Source organism: Tachysurus fulvidraco, chromosome 2, assembly GCF_022655615.1.
Source record: "Tachysurus fulvidraco isolate hzauxx_2018 chromosome 2, HZAU_PFXX_2.0, whole genome shotgun sequence".
NCBI classification, from domain to species: domain Eukaryota; kingdom Metazoa; phylum Chordata; class Actinopteri; order Siluriformes; family Bagridae; genus Tachysurus; species Tachysurus fulvidraco.
The window spans coordinates 27174752-27190091 of NC_062519.1; the positions used below are offsets into that span (position 1 = coordinate 27174752).

At 37.8% G+C, this 15340-nt stretch overlaps 1 protein-coding gene across 2 annotated transcripts in view; it reads left to right on the forward strand.

Moving 5' to 3' along the window:
- Positions 1-15340, forward strand: part of hcn2b (hyperpolarization activated cyclic nucleotide-gated potassium channel 2b) — a 37013-nt gene that overhangs the window by 17221 nt on the left and 4452 nt on the right. Inside the window, exons 5-8 of one of the 2 annotated variants that reach the window (XM_047805102.1) lie at positions 7297-7443; positions 7563-7803; positions 11865-12029; positions 13989-15289. In XM_047805102.1, the coding sequence (XP_047661058.1) occupies positions 7297-7443; positions 7563-7803; positions 11865-12029; positions 13989-14017 (582 nt within the window). In that variant the 3' untranslated portion in view covers positions 14018-15289. Of the gene's footprint in view, positions 1-7296; positions 7444-7562; positions 7804-11864; positions 12030-13988; positions 15290-15340 lie in introns of those variants that run through there. The other variant, XM_027169777.2, reaches the window with a different exon arrangement.

Here is a 15340-nt window from a genome sequence, read left to right on the forward strand (position 1 = left end):
GATGGTTATAGGGCATGCATGTACAGAAAATATTCAGAGAAAGCTGGTGTATTTCCATTAGCCTCTGCATTAGATTCAGGCAGGATTTAGCTCAGAAAATACTGAAGATTAGTGCTGTGGTTATGTCTAACCTTCTAGGATGTGCAGCTGTTTGGGAGATTAATGGAAGTGCTGTATACACAGATCATTCCGATTAAGTAGTAAGGACTTGTTTGAATTGAAAGACATGATACAATCTCTCAGTGTGTCTCTAAAGTGGAAAGGTATGTATGTATAGTGTTAACAAACCAGGTGGGAATGAGAAAAATTTGAAATCATTTTCACATAAGAAAAAGTAATATTCAAGCAATTTAAGATTTCCAGACATATGTACTGTAAGTAATATAAGAGAATTCTGAATATTATTCATGCATTCAGTCATTCCTTTCCTACCGCTTATCCGAACTTCTCGGGTCATGGGGAGCCTGTGCCTATCTCAGGTGTCATCAGGCATCAAGGCAGGATACACCCTGTACGAAGTGCCAACCCATCGCAGGGCACACACACACTCTCATTCACTCACACATTCACACACTACGGACAATTTTCCAGAGATGCCAATCAACCTACCATGCATGTCTTTAGACCGGGGGAGGAAACCGGAGTACCCGGAGGAAACCCCCGAGGCACGGGGAGAACATGCAAACTCTGCACACACAAGGCGGAGGCGGGAATCGAACCCCCAGCCCTGGAGGTGACCTTGCCCCCTCATATTGAATATTAATATATTCTAAATAATATTGAAGAATTCTGTATTGTTTTGTAGGGTTTGTGCTGGATAAGTGATCTGTGTTTAAATCACACAGTTGTGTCTGTTTTCATGATGTACCAGAAAAGCTTTTGTTGTAGAGTTTGTGGCTGTGCAAGTAACATGTATAAAGGCTATGTCTATGTATACAGGCATCGTATAAAGTTCAGCAACCTGAGCTCAGGATCAAACAAAAGACCTGTGAGGCAGCAACACTACATGATGCACTCTAAATTGCAATTATTTTTTATTGTTAGTATGGCTTTTATCTGCACCACTCTTAACCACAATATCATGAGAGTACACTTCCCAGAAATCCAACTGGAGTGATGTTTTGATAACATCTGAAATCACATTGTGACATAGCAAGGCAAAGATTGTCATCAGATCTCCCCATAAGCAGCAGACATTCCTCTTTATTAATCATTATTCTGCACAGCCAGAGAGCTCACAGCCGGAGAGCTGTCTCAATCACGGACAGTTATGGCAACACAGTCATGGAACACACTTAAGGACCTGACAAAAAACATTCTTTGAACAAGATAACATGTATATATGGGAAATATATCAGATTTATTTCCACTGCACAGAGCAAGCAGATGTTGGATGGTGCTGGAATTAATTTTAGCGTTGATGGTTATGAAAGCTCTACAGTGGCCCATAATGCACAACACATCAACCAACCAAAAATGGAGCAGTAAAACCAAAAACATACTGTAACACCAGCTTTGGGAACACAGCAATATTAACTGAAGAACAGAAGGAGGAAGCCCTTATTGTACATTACATTGCTGATTGGCAGCATGTGGTGATCATCAGTTGCACTTGGTTGATAATTCTTAGGAGATGGCTTGCTGAGCCAAAGTGCCATGACCTGTACATCACAGCTTGGAGTGTTTGTGTGTGTCAGTATGTTCTACAATCTCACACACATACATGCATGTACAACTTCGTATGCACTCACGCATACAAACAGATATAAATAGCTATGTCCTATCTATAACCTGAAGTGGCCTGAAGGTGCTAGTTTCCACTTCACCACTGTGTGTGTGTGTGTGTGTGTGTGTGTGTGTGTGTGTGTGTGTGTGTGTGTGTGTGTGTGTGTGTGTGTGTGTGTGTGTGTGTGTGATTATGAGAGTTCCTCTGTAGTCCCTGTTTTCATATTTATGATCAGAATGTCCCTTGTTGCCCAATCAGTCCTTCACTATCTTGTACAGCGTGTTTCCCTGATTCCCAGTAGTACAGGAGTACAACACTTAATGTTATGTAACATCATTAATCTCTCCTCAGTCTGTTCTCTTCACAATGCTTATAAGCAAACATGTCTAGAAGGTAACTCAGCTTGCCTCAGATCTATTTATTTTTACCTTTAACATTTACATTAACCGTATTTGGCAGATAAACTTATCCAGAACGACTTACATTTATCTCATTTATACAAATGAGCACTTGATGGTTAAGGGCCTTGCTCAAGGGACCAACAGTGGCAGCTTGGCAGTGCTGAAATTTAACTCATAATCTTCTAGTCAGTAGTCCAACATCTTAACCACTTAGCTACCACTGCCCTTTTAATTCACTATATATCAAATGTTTATACACATCACGTTGACTGTCTCTTTAAACACCATGGAAAAAGCCAGCATTTCAGCCCCAGGTTCCAATTCTTTATGCAAATTTGTCACAAAGTACAACATGAATAAAAAAATGTAATCTTCAGAAATCTGTAACAGACGGTAGGTTAATGTGTTTGTTAGACATGCTGTTACAGAAAATGAGTGTGTTCTTCCGTACTGAGTGTGCAGCAATGCAGCACAGGTTTTTAGTTCAACTGAAACCCATGAAATTTTACATTTCTAGATTAGTATTTAAACTAAAGTGTATATGTGTACACTAAAGTGGCATAGCAGCAGTGTTACTCTGAGATTTTAATCTGAGATCAGAATTTTCTAACACTGCCAGAATGTTGCTGATTGTCTTTGGATGCATGGTAAAAAAAATTGGCCATTGGGAAGCAAAAAAACATATGAATTGTAAGAAAAGATTAAAAGGCTGTTATGTACGAAAGAATACTCCAGGACTGGCATTAAAATGGCAGAGTGAAATTTGCAGATGTTCACCACCTTTTGGAGGATTTTCTTCTGCTCTAGATGAAATGACCATTTAACTGTGTAGAAGAAAAATGGTGAGGCTTTTAATTAAAAGATCTGTGAAGCATGGTGATGGCAGCATCGTGTTGTGGTGGTACTTTTCCTGGACATTTTAGAAAATAGATGTTATCATGAGGCTGGAGGTTTATCTAGAAATTCTCTTGCAAATCCTTACCACATCATGCAGAAAGATACATCTCAATTCAAACTGGGATTTCCAGAAGGACAATGGTCTTAAGCAACAAAAAAGTAAAAGACAACAACGTGAAAGTATGGATAGACATTATAAAGTCCCAACCTGTATCCCATAGATCTTTTGCTGTTATTGGAAAACAATCTGCTTCACATTGTCCTGCATCAATGTTCTGCAACTGCATCTTCTATTATTTTCAGCAAACCGCAAGTGTTTTATTTCTTACTTTATTACTTTTTAACCACTAATAAGACTTAACAAGCTGAGTTTAGATGCTAATGATTCTCAGAGTCTAAACAAATTTTATCTGTAGAAGTGTAAAATTCTATAAATAAATTCATACATACATAAATAAAACATATTAATAAGAAAAAAGTAAAATCACTGTGAACAAAATGTAAACAAAATGCTACAAGGTCTTAATCTGAATGATCAAGAGCTGTTATTGGATGGAATGGACCTCGATTGGTTTCTGATTGTTTGTCCAGACAAAAGGATCTTTAAAACATTTTTCATATACTTTTTCCCCTTCCTGTTTGTAATTGGCCCATGACTCATGGTGTAACTGCTGAACTGCTAATACATTTTAGCGATTCGGCTGATCTTTCAGATAAAATCCTCCTTTCGATATATAGTGAAATTAATTATCATTCAGCTAATTGCAATGGCCATAAAAGATCACAGAATACAGAAAAAGCATGTGCACCTCATTATACATCCAGAATAACAGAGAATATTACAGAATGACACAGCACCATGTACTGCTTTGAGACAATGCCCATTGTTAAAAGCGCTATACGAATAAAATTGAACTGAATTTAATGCTAAATTGCAGAACAATGACAAACTATCGTTACATTCATCCATCCATCATTCCTTCCGATAGTCAGCCTTATATCTCATTAACATGGTGTAAAATTAATTTAGCTCATAACACTGCATGCTCTGATATGCAAGCAGTTTCAGTGCTATGATACAGCTGTAGGGCCAAGGCAGATGGATTTACTGTAAAGATGTTTTGCTGGAAAGATAAAGCAGGTAATCTGTAACATGTCTATAATAATTGCAGCGTGTAAGCGTTTAGCCTATTGCATAATAAGCAGCACAGCACAGTACAGCACTCGCAGAAGGCTGGTGTGAAGACGTTCATAGTAAGAACAATTGCATAGTAAGAACAGTCAGGGCTAAGAGGCAAATTATATGGTGCAGAACTGAAGCTTATATTTGCCATGGACAGGAAAAATACTCATTTCTTATTCAGTGACAGGCCTGTTGGATTGTAACCATGACAACAAACCTAAATAATGTTATTACTAGGGTCCATATTATATTACACTAGTGATTTCAATATCAACACATCTAACTAACAGTGAAATGAATAAATAACTGTCACAGTAGACTGCTAGTATAGCTGTAACTGGTACAGTAAGCGGGAGTTCATTCTTTAATAAGAATACGAATGAAGAGGCAGTTGTTTGAGTCAAACAGGCAAAAAGGTCAGGCAATTGTGCAAACACTCTATAATAAGCAAAACCTGGATCAGAAACTGAGAAGGAGAAAAAGGTCATAGAAGCTAAACTCCACTGAAATACTCAGAATAGTAAATCCAACTGAAATAACTAAAGCTCACAGTGAGCAGAGCGTTGAGATTAAATTCCATTGGATTGGTTGCATTGGAGTTCAGTTTAGTTAGAAGGAATTGGATTAGATTGTGGAGCTCATTGTGGCAATAACATGGATTTAAGATTTATTTGGAGAATACAACATTTTGAATAAAATTGTGCAACTCAATCCTAGATGGGTTTTTCATAAAAGAATAAGTTTACTTCACCTACATTTAGCTAAAAAATCTTCCTTCCTTCCTTCCTTCCTTCCTTCCTTCCTTCATTCATTCCTTTTTTGTATTATTTATGCTTTCATTTCCCTTCCTTCCTTCCTTCCTTCCTTCCTTTTTTCCTTTTCCTTCCTTCCTTCCTTCCTTCCTTCCTTCCTTCCTTCCTTCCTTCCTTCCGTCCTTCATTTTTTCCTTTTCCTTCCTTCCTTCCTTCCTTCCTTCCTTCCTTCCTTCCTTCCTTCCTTCCTTCCTTCCTTCCTTAATACTTGTCTTCCTTTCCTTTCCTTCCTTCCTTCCTTCCTTCCTTCCTTCCTTCCTTCCTTCCTTCCTTCCTTCCTTCCTTTCATTTTCTTTCTTTTCCTTCCTTCCTTCCTTCCTTCCTTCCTTCCTTCCTTCCTTCCTTCCTTCCTTCCTTCCTTACTTCCTTCCTTCCTTCCTTCCTTCCTTCCTTCCTTCCTTCCTTCCTTCCTTCCTTCCTTCCTTTTTTCCTTTTCCTTCCTTCCTTCCTTCCTTCCTTCCTTCCTTCCTTCCTTCCTTCCTTCCTTCCTTCCTTCCTTCCTTCCTTCCTTCCTTCCTTCCTTCCTTCCTTCCTTCCTTCCTTCCTTCCTTCCTCTTTGTTTCTTCGTTCCTTCCTTCCTTTATTCCTTTCTTCATTCCTTCCTTCCTTTCACTGGAGAGAAGAGGAGAGATGAGAAGATTAGGGAGGAGGTGATGTACTTCTATGAAGGTGATACAAGAGAAACAGATGCTGATCTGATTGCTAGTGACAAACAGTAAATTACAGACACTTTGTCGGCTTGATGAAAAACTTGTCTGTGCTTGAAGATTGGTTGTAACTGCTATAGACTGTCTCATTTCATTAGCCAGTGCTTAACCCTCATTTGACATTTTTATGTTGTATAAAAGCTTCTAACTTTTTTGTGTGTTTTCTGAGTTCAGCTGTGGGATTAGCAGGCGTGCAGAGCTAAAGGACAAGTGGATAAGAGGAAGGGCATTTTGGAAGCCTTTTGGCTTATTTCACTCTTATCCCACTGTAATGAATTGAGATTTAATTAGATTAGGATTGTATGCGGATTACTGAAATAAAAGGTTTTGTGAAATTGTTTTGTAATTAGGGATTTCCAGCATTTCACCTCTTGAATACAATAAAAAAAAAAGGAAGTGAACTTCTATTAGAAGTGAATGTTATTCCCAGTATTGTCTTCCGTTTTACACTGAAACGCAAACACTGTTCAAATACTAGCCGTAAAGTAGCATTCGTGTCAAAGTGGAGAAAGGCATAAAAACTTCATTTCTTTTGTGACTTTTCTTTCTTTCATTCTTTGTTGTGTCAATCATACTGCAGGGATTTCTGCACTCTTAATCAATCCTTTCTTCCTCTCAACCCTCCCATACTTCGGTTCTTCTTCCTTCCTTCCTTCCTTCCTTCCTTCCTTCCTTCCTTCCTTCCTTCCTTCTTTCCTTCCTTCCTTCTTTTCACTAGCATCTATCAAAAACTGATTAAAGAAAAATAAAATCAGATAAAAATGAAAAAACACAGAAAGCATATTTGGTCTACATATTTGCTTCAACTTAAAATAGACGGTTTTGCTTTGCCTGGAGAAAGAAGGAGTGCAGCTTTTGCAAGAAGACAGGTTCATCAATCTGAATCTTCTCTTCACTGGAGACTGTTACAGAGCTGTTGCCAGGCTTGAAAGACCACCTTTCACCTCTGTGTGTGCGAGTGCCACAGTTATGCGTGACAGATCGAAGCTTATTAATGCTCTCACTCAAAGCATCTTTCAGATACCTGGAGAAAAAACCCTGCACCATGCCACAGTTTTACAGGGGTTTTGGCACCAAAAGAAAAAAATGAGTAGCCTACCTGTTCATTTGTGGTTGAAGAGCTCAGGGTTCACAAAACAGGGTTGTTGAGGTTGTTCATGTACTTATGTGATTGAACAAAAAAACTAACATTCGGTTGCCTATCTAATATATTATGTTTAATTGCATTTTACAGTACATCAGCAGTTTATCATGATAGCAACAGAAATAGAAGAGCACTGTTTCACTGGTGCCTCACTACTGTCACAATCTCACATGCTCCTGAGTCTATCACATCCACCATAAATAACCCAGTCTGATGTCTCCTAACATAGTAACAAAGCCCAAACAGGAAAGCCATGCTGTCTTTCTAATTATGCAGCCTTATCTGTATGTAAGGATCATCACCAGCTCGGCTGTTGCTCAAGTAAATAAATGAGATGGATGGAAAATGGGAGATTGAAATGAACAAGCTGTTGCTTTGACACACATAACTGAACGCGTCTGTCTTTTATTGTTCTGTTCTCTTCAGTACAAACAAGTGGAGCAGTACATGTCCTTCCACAAACTTCCTGCTGATTTCCGGCAGAAGATACACGATTACTATGAACACAGATACCAAGGCAAGATGTTTGACGAAGAGAGTATTTTAGAGGAGCTAAATGAACCACTGAGAGAGGTGAGTCCTTCATTAATCAAAATAAACGAATTAGGGAGTTTAATAACCACAAATTACATCTTTAAACTAATGTTTGTCTCAGGCAGTACATTTTGTTCAGTGATGACATTCGTTTCCAGGAAATTGTCAATTTCAACTGCCGCAAGCTGGTGGCTTCCATGCCACTTTTCGCAAACGCTGATCCCAACTTTGTGACGGCCATGTTGACCAAACTCAGATTTGAGGTCTTCCAGCCAGGAGATTACATCATTCGTGAGGGGACCATCGGCAAGAAGATGTATTTCATCCAGCATGGGGTCGTGAGTGTTCTTACCAAAGGCAGCATAGGCATGAAGCTCTCTGATGGCTCTTACTTTGGAGGTAAAGACCACACACTGCAGGCCAAGACTTAATGTACATCATATTATGGAAGTAATGTACTTTTGATTGAAGTGAAATTGAACTAAAATACAGTTGGGTGTCAAAGTAAAGGGGAAAAAATCCTGACACGACGTTGTGGTTTCATTGCAAAGACTATTAGCTTCTGATGTGTTCAGTGATTAGTTTGATGAATATAAAATGATGTAAATCATATGCTGTGGTTTTCAGTCACCAGCCCTTAACACAAGTGAACACTTAATGGTAATTGTGATGTGTTGTGAAATTAGACAGTGATGTACACCACCATCATCATGAAACCACTAACTGAGGTAATACAGAACAGTGCTCATGTGTCCAGCGCACTTCCTGAGACTTGACAGAAGGTCTGCCAATGAGCATTAAAGCTGCACTACAGCTTGCATCAGAACAACACCTTACTAACACACTTTATATTGGGTTTAAATAATTTGCCACTTATCTATACCTATAGAATATTTGATTTACTTTTATACAGATAATTATTTGTTTGCATGTGGAATACTCATTAGTGGTTGATTTAATGTCATTGCAAAGATGAGAGCTACAGATATGGTGACAGGTAAAAGAAACATGCTAAGATTCAGAAAAAAACTCCTGTTCACTGTGAAATTTTTTGTCTATTTATGTGACCCCATTTTCTGCAAGCATCTGATCGCACTGACTGATGATGTAAGCAGAATGTAGTCACTTTGTTTAATCACAGGTCTTTTGTTAGAGAATCTTGGCATGGTCTGTTATACAACTAAGATTTTATTGCACTTTCATTTTTTTATGAGATGTTATCTCATTCCATCAAAATAAACTTTTTAAAAAAATCAGCTGTAATCACACACTGTAATCTTCCAAATGATTGCTTTAACCCTTAAATAACTACACATATTCCACACTATTTAATTGCTTCGTGTCCACTTCCATAGTTTTAGAAACTTTCAAACATATCATCATGAATATTTTATATAGTTATATTTGAATGTACCGTAATTGCTTTGGCCAACTTTAAAAAAAAACAACAACAACAATATTGAAGTCTATTTGATGAAAAATCTACTTACATTGTTCAGCCATTACATATCTTAGCCTCTATTCCACATCTTTGGCTAGAATTTCACTTGAGCTGGGAATGTGCCAGGAAATAGGAGAACCAACGGAAGCCAAGGTTTTAAAAAACAAGTGCAATTAATTACATCTAATTAGCAGTGCCAGACAATAATGACAGAGTACTTTGTAATGTCAACCTTGAAGATTCCCTACCTAAAAAAAGTGCATTAGTTAGCCAAGTATGAAAGAGCAGAGTATGATTTTAACAAGATGACAACTCATGTGCCCTAGTTTCTCTTTAACTACATTGAAATAATTATTTTATATTTTCTTTATATTATTTTGTTTAAAACCAGAATGGTAAGAAACTTATGTAACAGTGGGTGACTATGGCATGAATTCTAAATGCACCGTTTCTTCTCAGGACCACGGGTGTCTTTTTACACAAGTTGAACTTTACTTAAGTATGCACTATTTAAAGGGAAATGTGAGGCGAGCATTGGGATGCTTTAGTCGGTCATACACATTGGCTCTCATTCCCTGTGCAAGAAAAATCATTAATCTTCCCTGAGCTGTGAATATCACGTCTAACAGACTGACACACACACACACACACACACACACACACACACACACACACACACACACACACACACACACACACACACACACACTTCCATACTCACATATGCATGACTCATACAGATGGTCAAGGTCATATGCTAATGTTTCCCTTTTCCTTTCTAAAGAAATGAAAGAATTATGAAGCAATATAAAGCATGTTATCTGCTTCTCTGCTTACCTGTGCAGAAATAAAACACTACAGTATGTGATGCCATGTGACCTTAAGAACATTAAATCTCTTTGATGTAACAATATACTACTAGGACAATTGACCAATTAACATTTATATCTTTTTTCAAATTAGGGCAATTCACATAGAAACCTGGATTTGAATTGTAGCATTTTGCTTGGTTTTATAATCAATATTCTATTTCAGTACCATAATTCCACAGATGTACAGTCAAGCCCAAAATTATTCATACCCCTGGCAAATTCTGACTTAAAAGTTACTTTTATTCAACCAGCAAGTTTTTTCTTGATTAGAAATGACACAGGCGTCTCCCAGTAAATAATAATACGACGATGTACAAGAGGCATCATTGTGGAAAAAATTATTACTCATCTTTTATTTACATTTGAACAAAAAGTAACTTTAAGTCAGAATTTGCTAGGGGTATGAATAATTTCGGGCTTGACTGTAGCTGTTTCTTTAAAACTTCATGGAGAACAATTGTTCCAGAGTAACATGTACCAGAAGTGCAAATAGTAAAATTGTGCAAAAGAACAGTTGAATATGTAAATACTGTATATATGTATTCAGCAAATAATTAATAGACTATAGTAGAGAGTATGTACAGTAGCGGTTGGGCAAGTAACAGTAAGAAATACATACAGGGATTGATCTGCATGGTCAGCCAGTGTCTCGTGGGATTGTTGAGGATGAAGCCGTCCAGAGACTGTCATGCCTTTTTTGAACCAACGTTGTGCCTGTCAGCTGTATGGTCTGGTCTTTATCAGCAGTCAGGTCTGTGCTGAACTCCATTAGTTCCTCAGGAGCTCTCGGGTGCACTGTTATAAACTGTTGTAGAAAGGACATTATTTGCATTTACATTATTTACTGTAGAGTGTCACCCAAATGAGGATGTGTTCCCTTCTGAGCCTGGTTCCTCTTAAGGTTTCTTCTTCTTATCATCTCAGTGAGTTTTTCCTCCGGCTTGCTCATTAGGATAGGGATAGAAATATATAGTATTTAAATTTTTAAGTTAACATTTTTAAAGTGAATTTGAAACTTTAATTGTATATATATTCATTTATTTAATTTTATCCTTATTTTTTCTTCTTCTTATTCTTATATACTTATTTTTGTTTTCTCTCTCTTCTGTTTCCATACTTCTGTAAAGCTGCTTTGAGACAATGGGAATAACTGTTTTGTATTTAACGTTGTAGAATTTCCATGAGAGGTTAGTCCTCTGTTTTTTCTCTTTTTTAATGGACAAGACCCAAAAAGAACTCCAGAACAAAAAAACAAAAAAAGGGAAAAAAAAGAGAAAGAAACCATATCAATATTTTAATGTTTTTCTTTGTGAAATAACACATTTTTTGTAACTGTTTATTATGTTTGGACTAATGGTGTGTCCACCATACATACCTTGTGTTAGAGAATTAGCTGTTACTATAGAAACAACAAATTATTGGCATGACCACTTTAGTATAGACCTATCATTTACAAATGAAACCCAGAATTACTGTCAAAAGCCATGCTGCTACAGGAAATTAATATATAAGCCATAAAAAAGCTTTAATTAAGGCATCATTTTGGAATCAAGTGTAAATCAGCTGCAGTGAATGAACACTCTGCTTTCGCTCACTCGGAAGAACAGCCATGTTTCCAGCCATATGACTCCCACTTGAAAAGTGTCTTCTTGCCTGAGTGATAATTGGGCTGGTGCTTCCCAGCCTCGTGGTGTTGGCTCTTAAACTTGAGGAAGAATAGCCTGCCCAGAAGCACGAGGGATCCCGGTCCTGACCCCTTCAGAGGCCAGCTAATGGGGTGCTAAATATAATTAGATGTATTAATTAATGCACAGCCTGTTAAAATTCAATTGGAGGGCATTTTGAGAATGCTCTGGAGCCTATTTCTGAACAAGTGCTTGGCATTAATAACATATTAATTACCAGAGATGGAACAGAATTGGATGTCAGGTTCATAAAAAGCAGGAAATATTATTGTATAGCACGAGAGACTATGACACTGGCAATGTGTGTTTCAATATAATATTAATGTAAAGGATAAACAGTATTTTGCATCCAACATGGTGCTGTTTATGAGCCATGGTTCACGCATCTATAAAGGTTTCTAGTGGTTGTTATGTTGTAATCAGGGTAGCATGATGCTGACCTCGTGTCTGTGACTCTCTCAGAGATTTGCCTGCTGACTCGGGGAAGACGCACAGCCAACGTTCGCGCAGACACCTATTGCCGCCTGTTCTCACTCTCAGTGGACAACTTTAATGAAGTTCTGGAGGAATATCCAATGATGAGGAGAGCCTTCGAGACCGTGGCCATCGACAGACTAGATCGGATAGGTATGGATTTGTTTATCTGTTAATCTAATCATCCATCAGTTAACACAAGGGTTGTTTCAGCAATTTGAGGTAAAAGTCACTAAGAGCCTGTATGGCTGCAATACATTCAGTCTGATTGAAAACCATAAAAAAAATGTTTATTTATGTTTTTCATAAATTGAGAATTTTTAAATTTTTGAATATTAAAAAAAATGCACGTGTCTAACTCTAGTTAAGGCTTATCAGCTTTTTTTAACATTAGTATGTAATCTGTTCATCTGGTAATGTGGATATAACGGACCATAAACATATTGAAAAAACTTAAATACCTTTTTGGGTAAAGCACCACATGTACAGTGATACCTCCAGATACGAGTGCATTGACATACGAATTTTTTGAGATACGAACAAATTTTTGAGATACGAAGATTTTACAAAGATCCCCAACGACCACGTGTGAGATACGAACATCTGAGCCGAAGCCGCCGAACAAAGACTCACAACAACAACTTTCTCAATTTATTGAAAAGAAACACCCATTTTAAAGGGAGGAAGAAACAAACCTTCTTGGACAGGTTTTTATTAAAACGACCGGCAGATGTTGGTGAGGAAAGAGTGACAAAAAAGGCAAAAACAAGTGAAGAGAAAAGCGATGAAGAAAATTAAGCAAAATTAATGTAAAGAAAACAGGAATTGTAGCAATTAAGTTCAGTTAAGCGAATTTCAGTTAAGTTCATTAATTTTAGTGAAGTTTAGTTAAGTTCCATCTAAGTGTAAAGTAGCATTAAGAATGTACAGTAGCGAGTAAGTGAACGAAAGTTAAAGTGTACGTACGAGACAAAATTCCTCCTAACTCCTCCGCCTGTTTACTCCTCCCTCAACCTCCTTGCGTATCTTCCGTTAGCTCAAGTCGTCTGATCTCCAAGGTAAATAATACACTTTATAGTAAAACCAGTTTATTTTTTTAACATTCTCTTTTATTACTGTATGTTTTTATACAATATTTGTCATTTATAAATACAGGTACTGTACATTTTCATATTCAAAACACAAACAAAACAACTGGAGTGGAATTTTGCGAGCTAGAACGAATTAATGGGATTTCAATTCATTTTAATGGGGAAAATTGCTTTGAGATACGAGCAAATTGAGATACGAGCAAGGTCACGGAACGAATTAAACTCGTATCTCGAGGTATTACTGTACACTTCTTTGTACCAGTGTATAGCCCATTCATATGTGCTTCTTCTACACCCAATTTCAGAATTGCCTTCACTCTTCTGAGATAGCTTTAGTGAGGTCAGGCACTAATGTATGGTAAAGAGGGGGGAAAAAAAGAAGAAAAAACAATGCCTAGCACATAGTCAGTGTTCCAGTTCGTCCCAAAGCTGTTCAGTAAGGTTGATACTCTGTGCAGGTTACTTGAGTTCTAGCATTTCAACCTTGGGAAATCATCGTTATGGAGCTCCCACAGTGTCCCACTGAACAGGTTTGGGCATTTCGTTCCGGTGAACAGAAATGGGGAAGACCCACATATGGCTGTGATGGTTAAGTATCCACAAACATATAGTGGCCTATATAGTGTGCAAACAAATGGTACAATATGTTTATACAATTGAAGGCACCACCCAATCAAGTAGGTTTTTGGATAGATAAACTTGGTAGTGTGGAAGACAGAAGACATTTATATCTAAATTGTTTACCCAAGAACTCCTTAATATTTTGGAAAAAACAACAAACCACACCCTTTAACCTCCATCCATTAATCATATATGCAACATACACAACCTAGCGTTTCTAGTGTCAGTATCTATCTGTCTGTATTATACGAGTGGTTTATCTGTATGTATTTGTTTGTATATGCCTTTTGTATATTGCACAATGAAAGGTCAAAGGAGGAGATTATTTCATCAGTCAATTCTGTTTAGCCTTTCATCATTTTTATTTATTTATTTATTGTTTTTTACAATGGACATCCAGCAACAGTATGTAAACATGCAATCAGCTAAGTGACGCCCCTCCTCCCTGCATCCCGTGCTCCTCTTCCAACTGCTGCTGATGTCACATGACCACCTCAACTGTTTACAAAGCACCTACATTGCCACTTCCTGCCCTGCTGTTGCCATGGTATCCACATTCCATCCGAGATCACTTCTGCTAGCGAACGAGTTTGGATTCTAGAAACAATGACAGCTCATCCTGCCGTGCCAGCCCTGTGTTTGGACGTTTGGACATTTAACATTATAGAGACGGGTATAATATTAGCTTAATGAATGGTTATGTGGTTTTGGGAAACGTGTCGTTTTTAAACAAAGAAGATATGACATTGGAGCTTCAGATATAGCTTCAATTCATGTAAAAAATAAATAGTTGTATCCAAAATAAGCTTGTTTATTTTAGAGGCTTTTAAAATGCTGCTGAATGCATCTGCTCACACAAATGAGAACATGCCCCTATCTGTTAGTGTTTTCTTTATAAGGGCAGTAAGGTGGATATGGAGGGACGAGACCCCCTGGGGAAATGCGAGTCAGCACTGCGGGTTATACTGAGATGGAAAGGGTTGGGGGATGAGCATAATAGAGAGAGATGGTCATGCATTGTCTGTGGGAGGTAGGTCATTTCACCTGGAGAATTGCTTTCTCTCAGCAGTAGGAGTGATTGGATAGGGCTACGGCCACATGCTCCATATCATGTTAGTAGAAGAAGTACAATGACTCAGCAGAAAATAGACAAAGGATCCAGACTACTCTGGCTGCTGCAATGGGTGGGGCCACCACTGGTGCAAAACTTTGGGGTATTAGATAAAAACTGAAGAGAAGTTATTTGCATAAACAGAAACAGATTCTCCCACCTCTGTAATTATTGGACAGGTGAACCACAGACAAGCCTTACAGTTTCTGAAATTAAAAAGGCTGTGTGCCAAGCTTTGGATTAGATATTTGAACTACTACTGCAGCACTAAACAAAGCAATCTGTTTCAAGCACTGTAATGGAACACAGAATATAATAAATATTAAAATGCAATAAGATTGGTGTACAGATGAAATCATTTACAAATATCTTTTACAATGGAGAATAGCCCTGCAGTCTGAACAGGATTTAAGGATAATGCTAATGACAGCAGTATTTCAAAGCCATATATCGTGTATAGTAATATATAGTATGTTGCCACTTTATTAGTTACACCTACCGCTGAAACTGCTGATCTAGCACAGCAGTTTCAGCTCGGATTGTTTTTCCTGGTCCAACTTCCAAAAAATGGTTTGGTGTACATTAAAGGTGTTTGTTTAATTCCCACTCTGAGAATAATATCTGAGCAGTGGGGGGGTCTT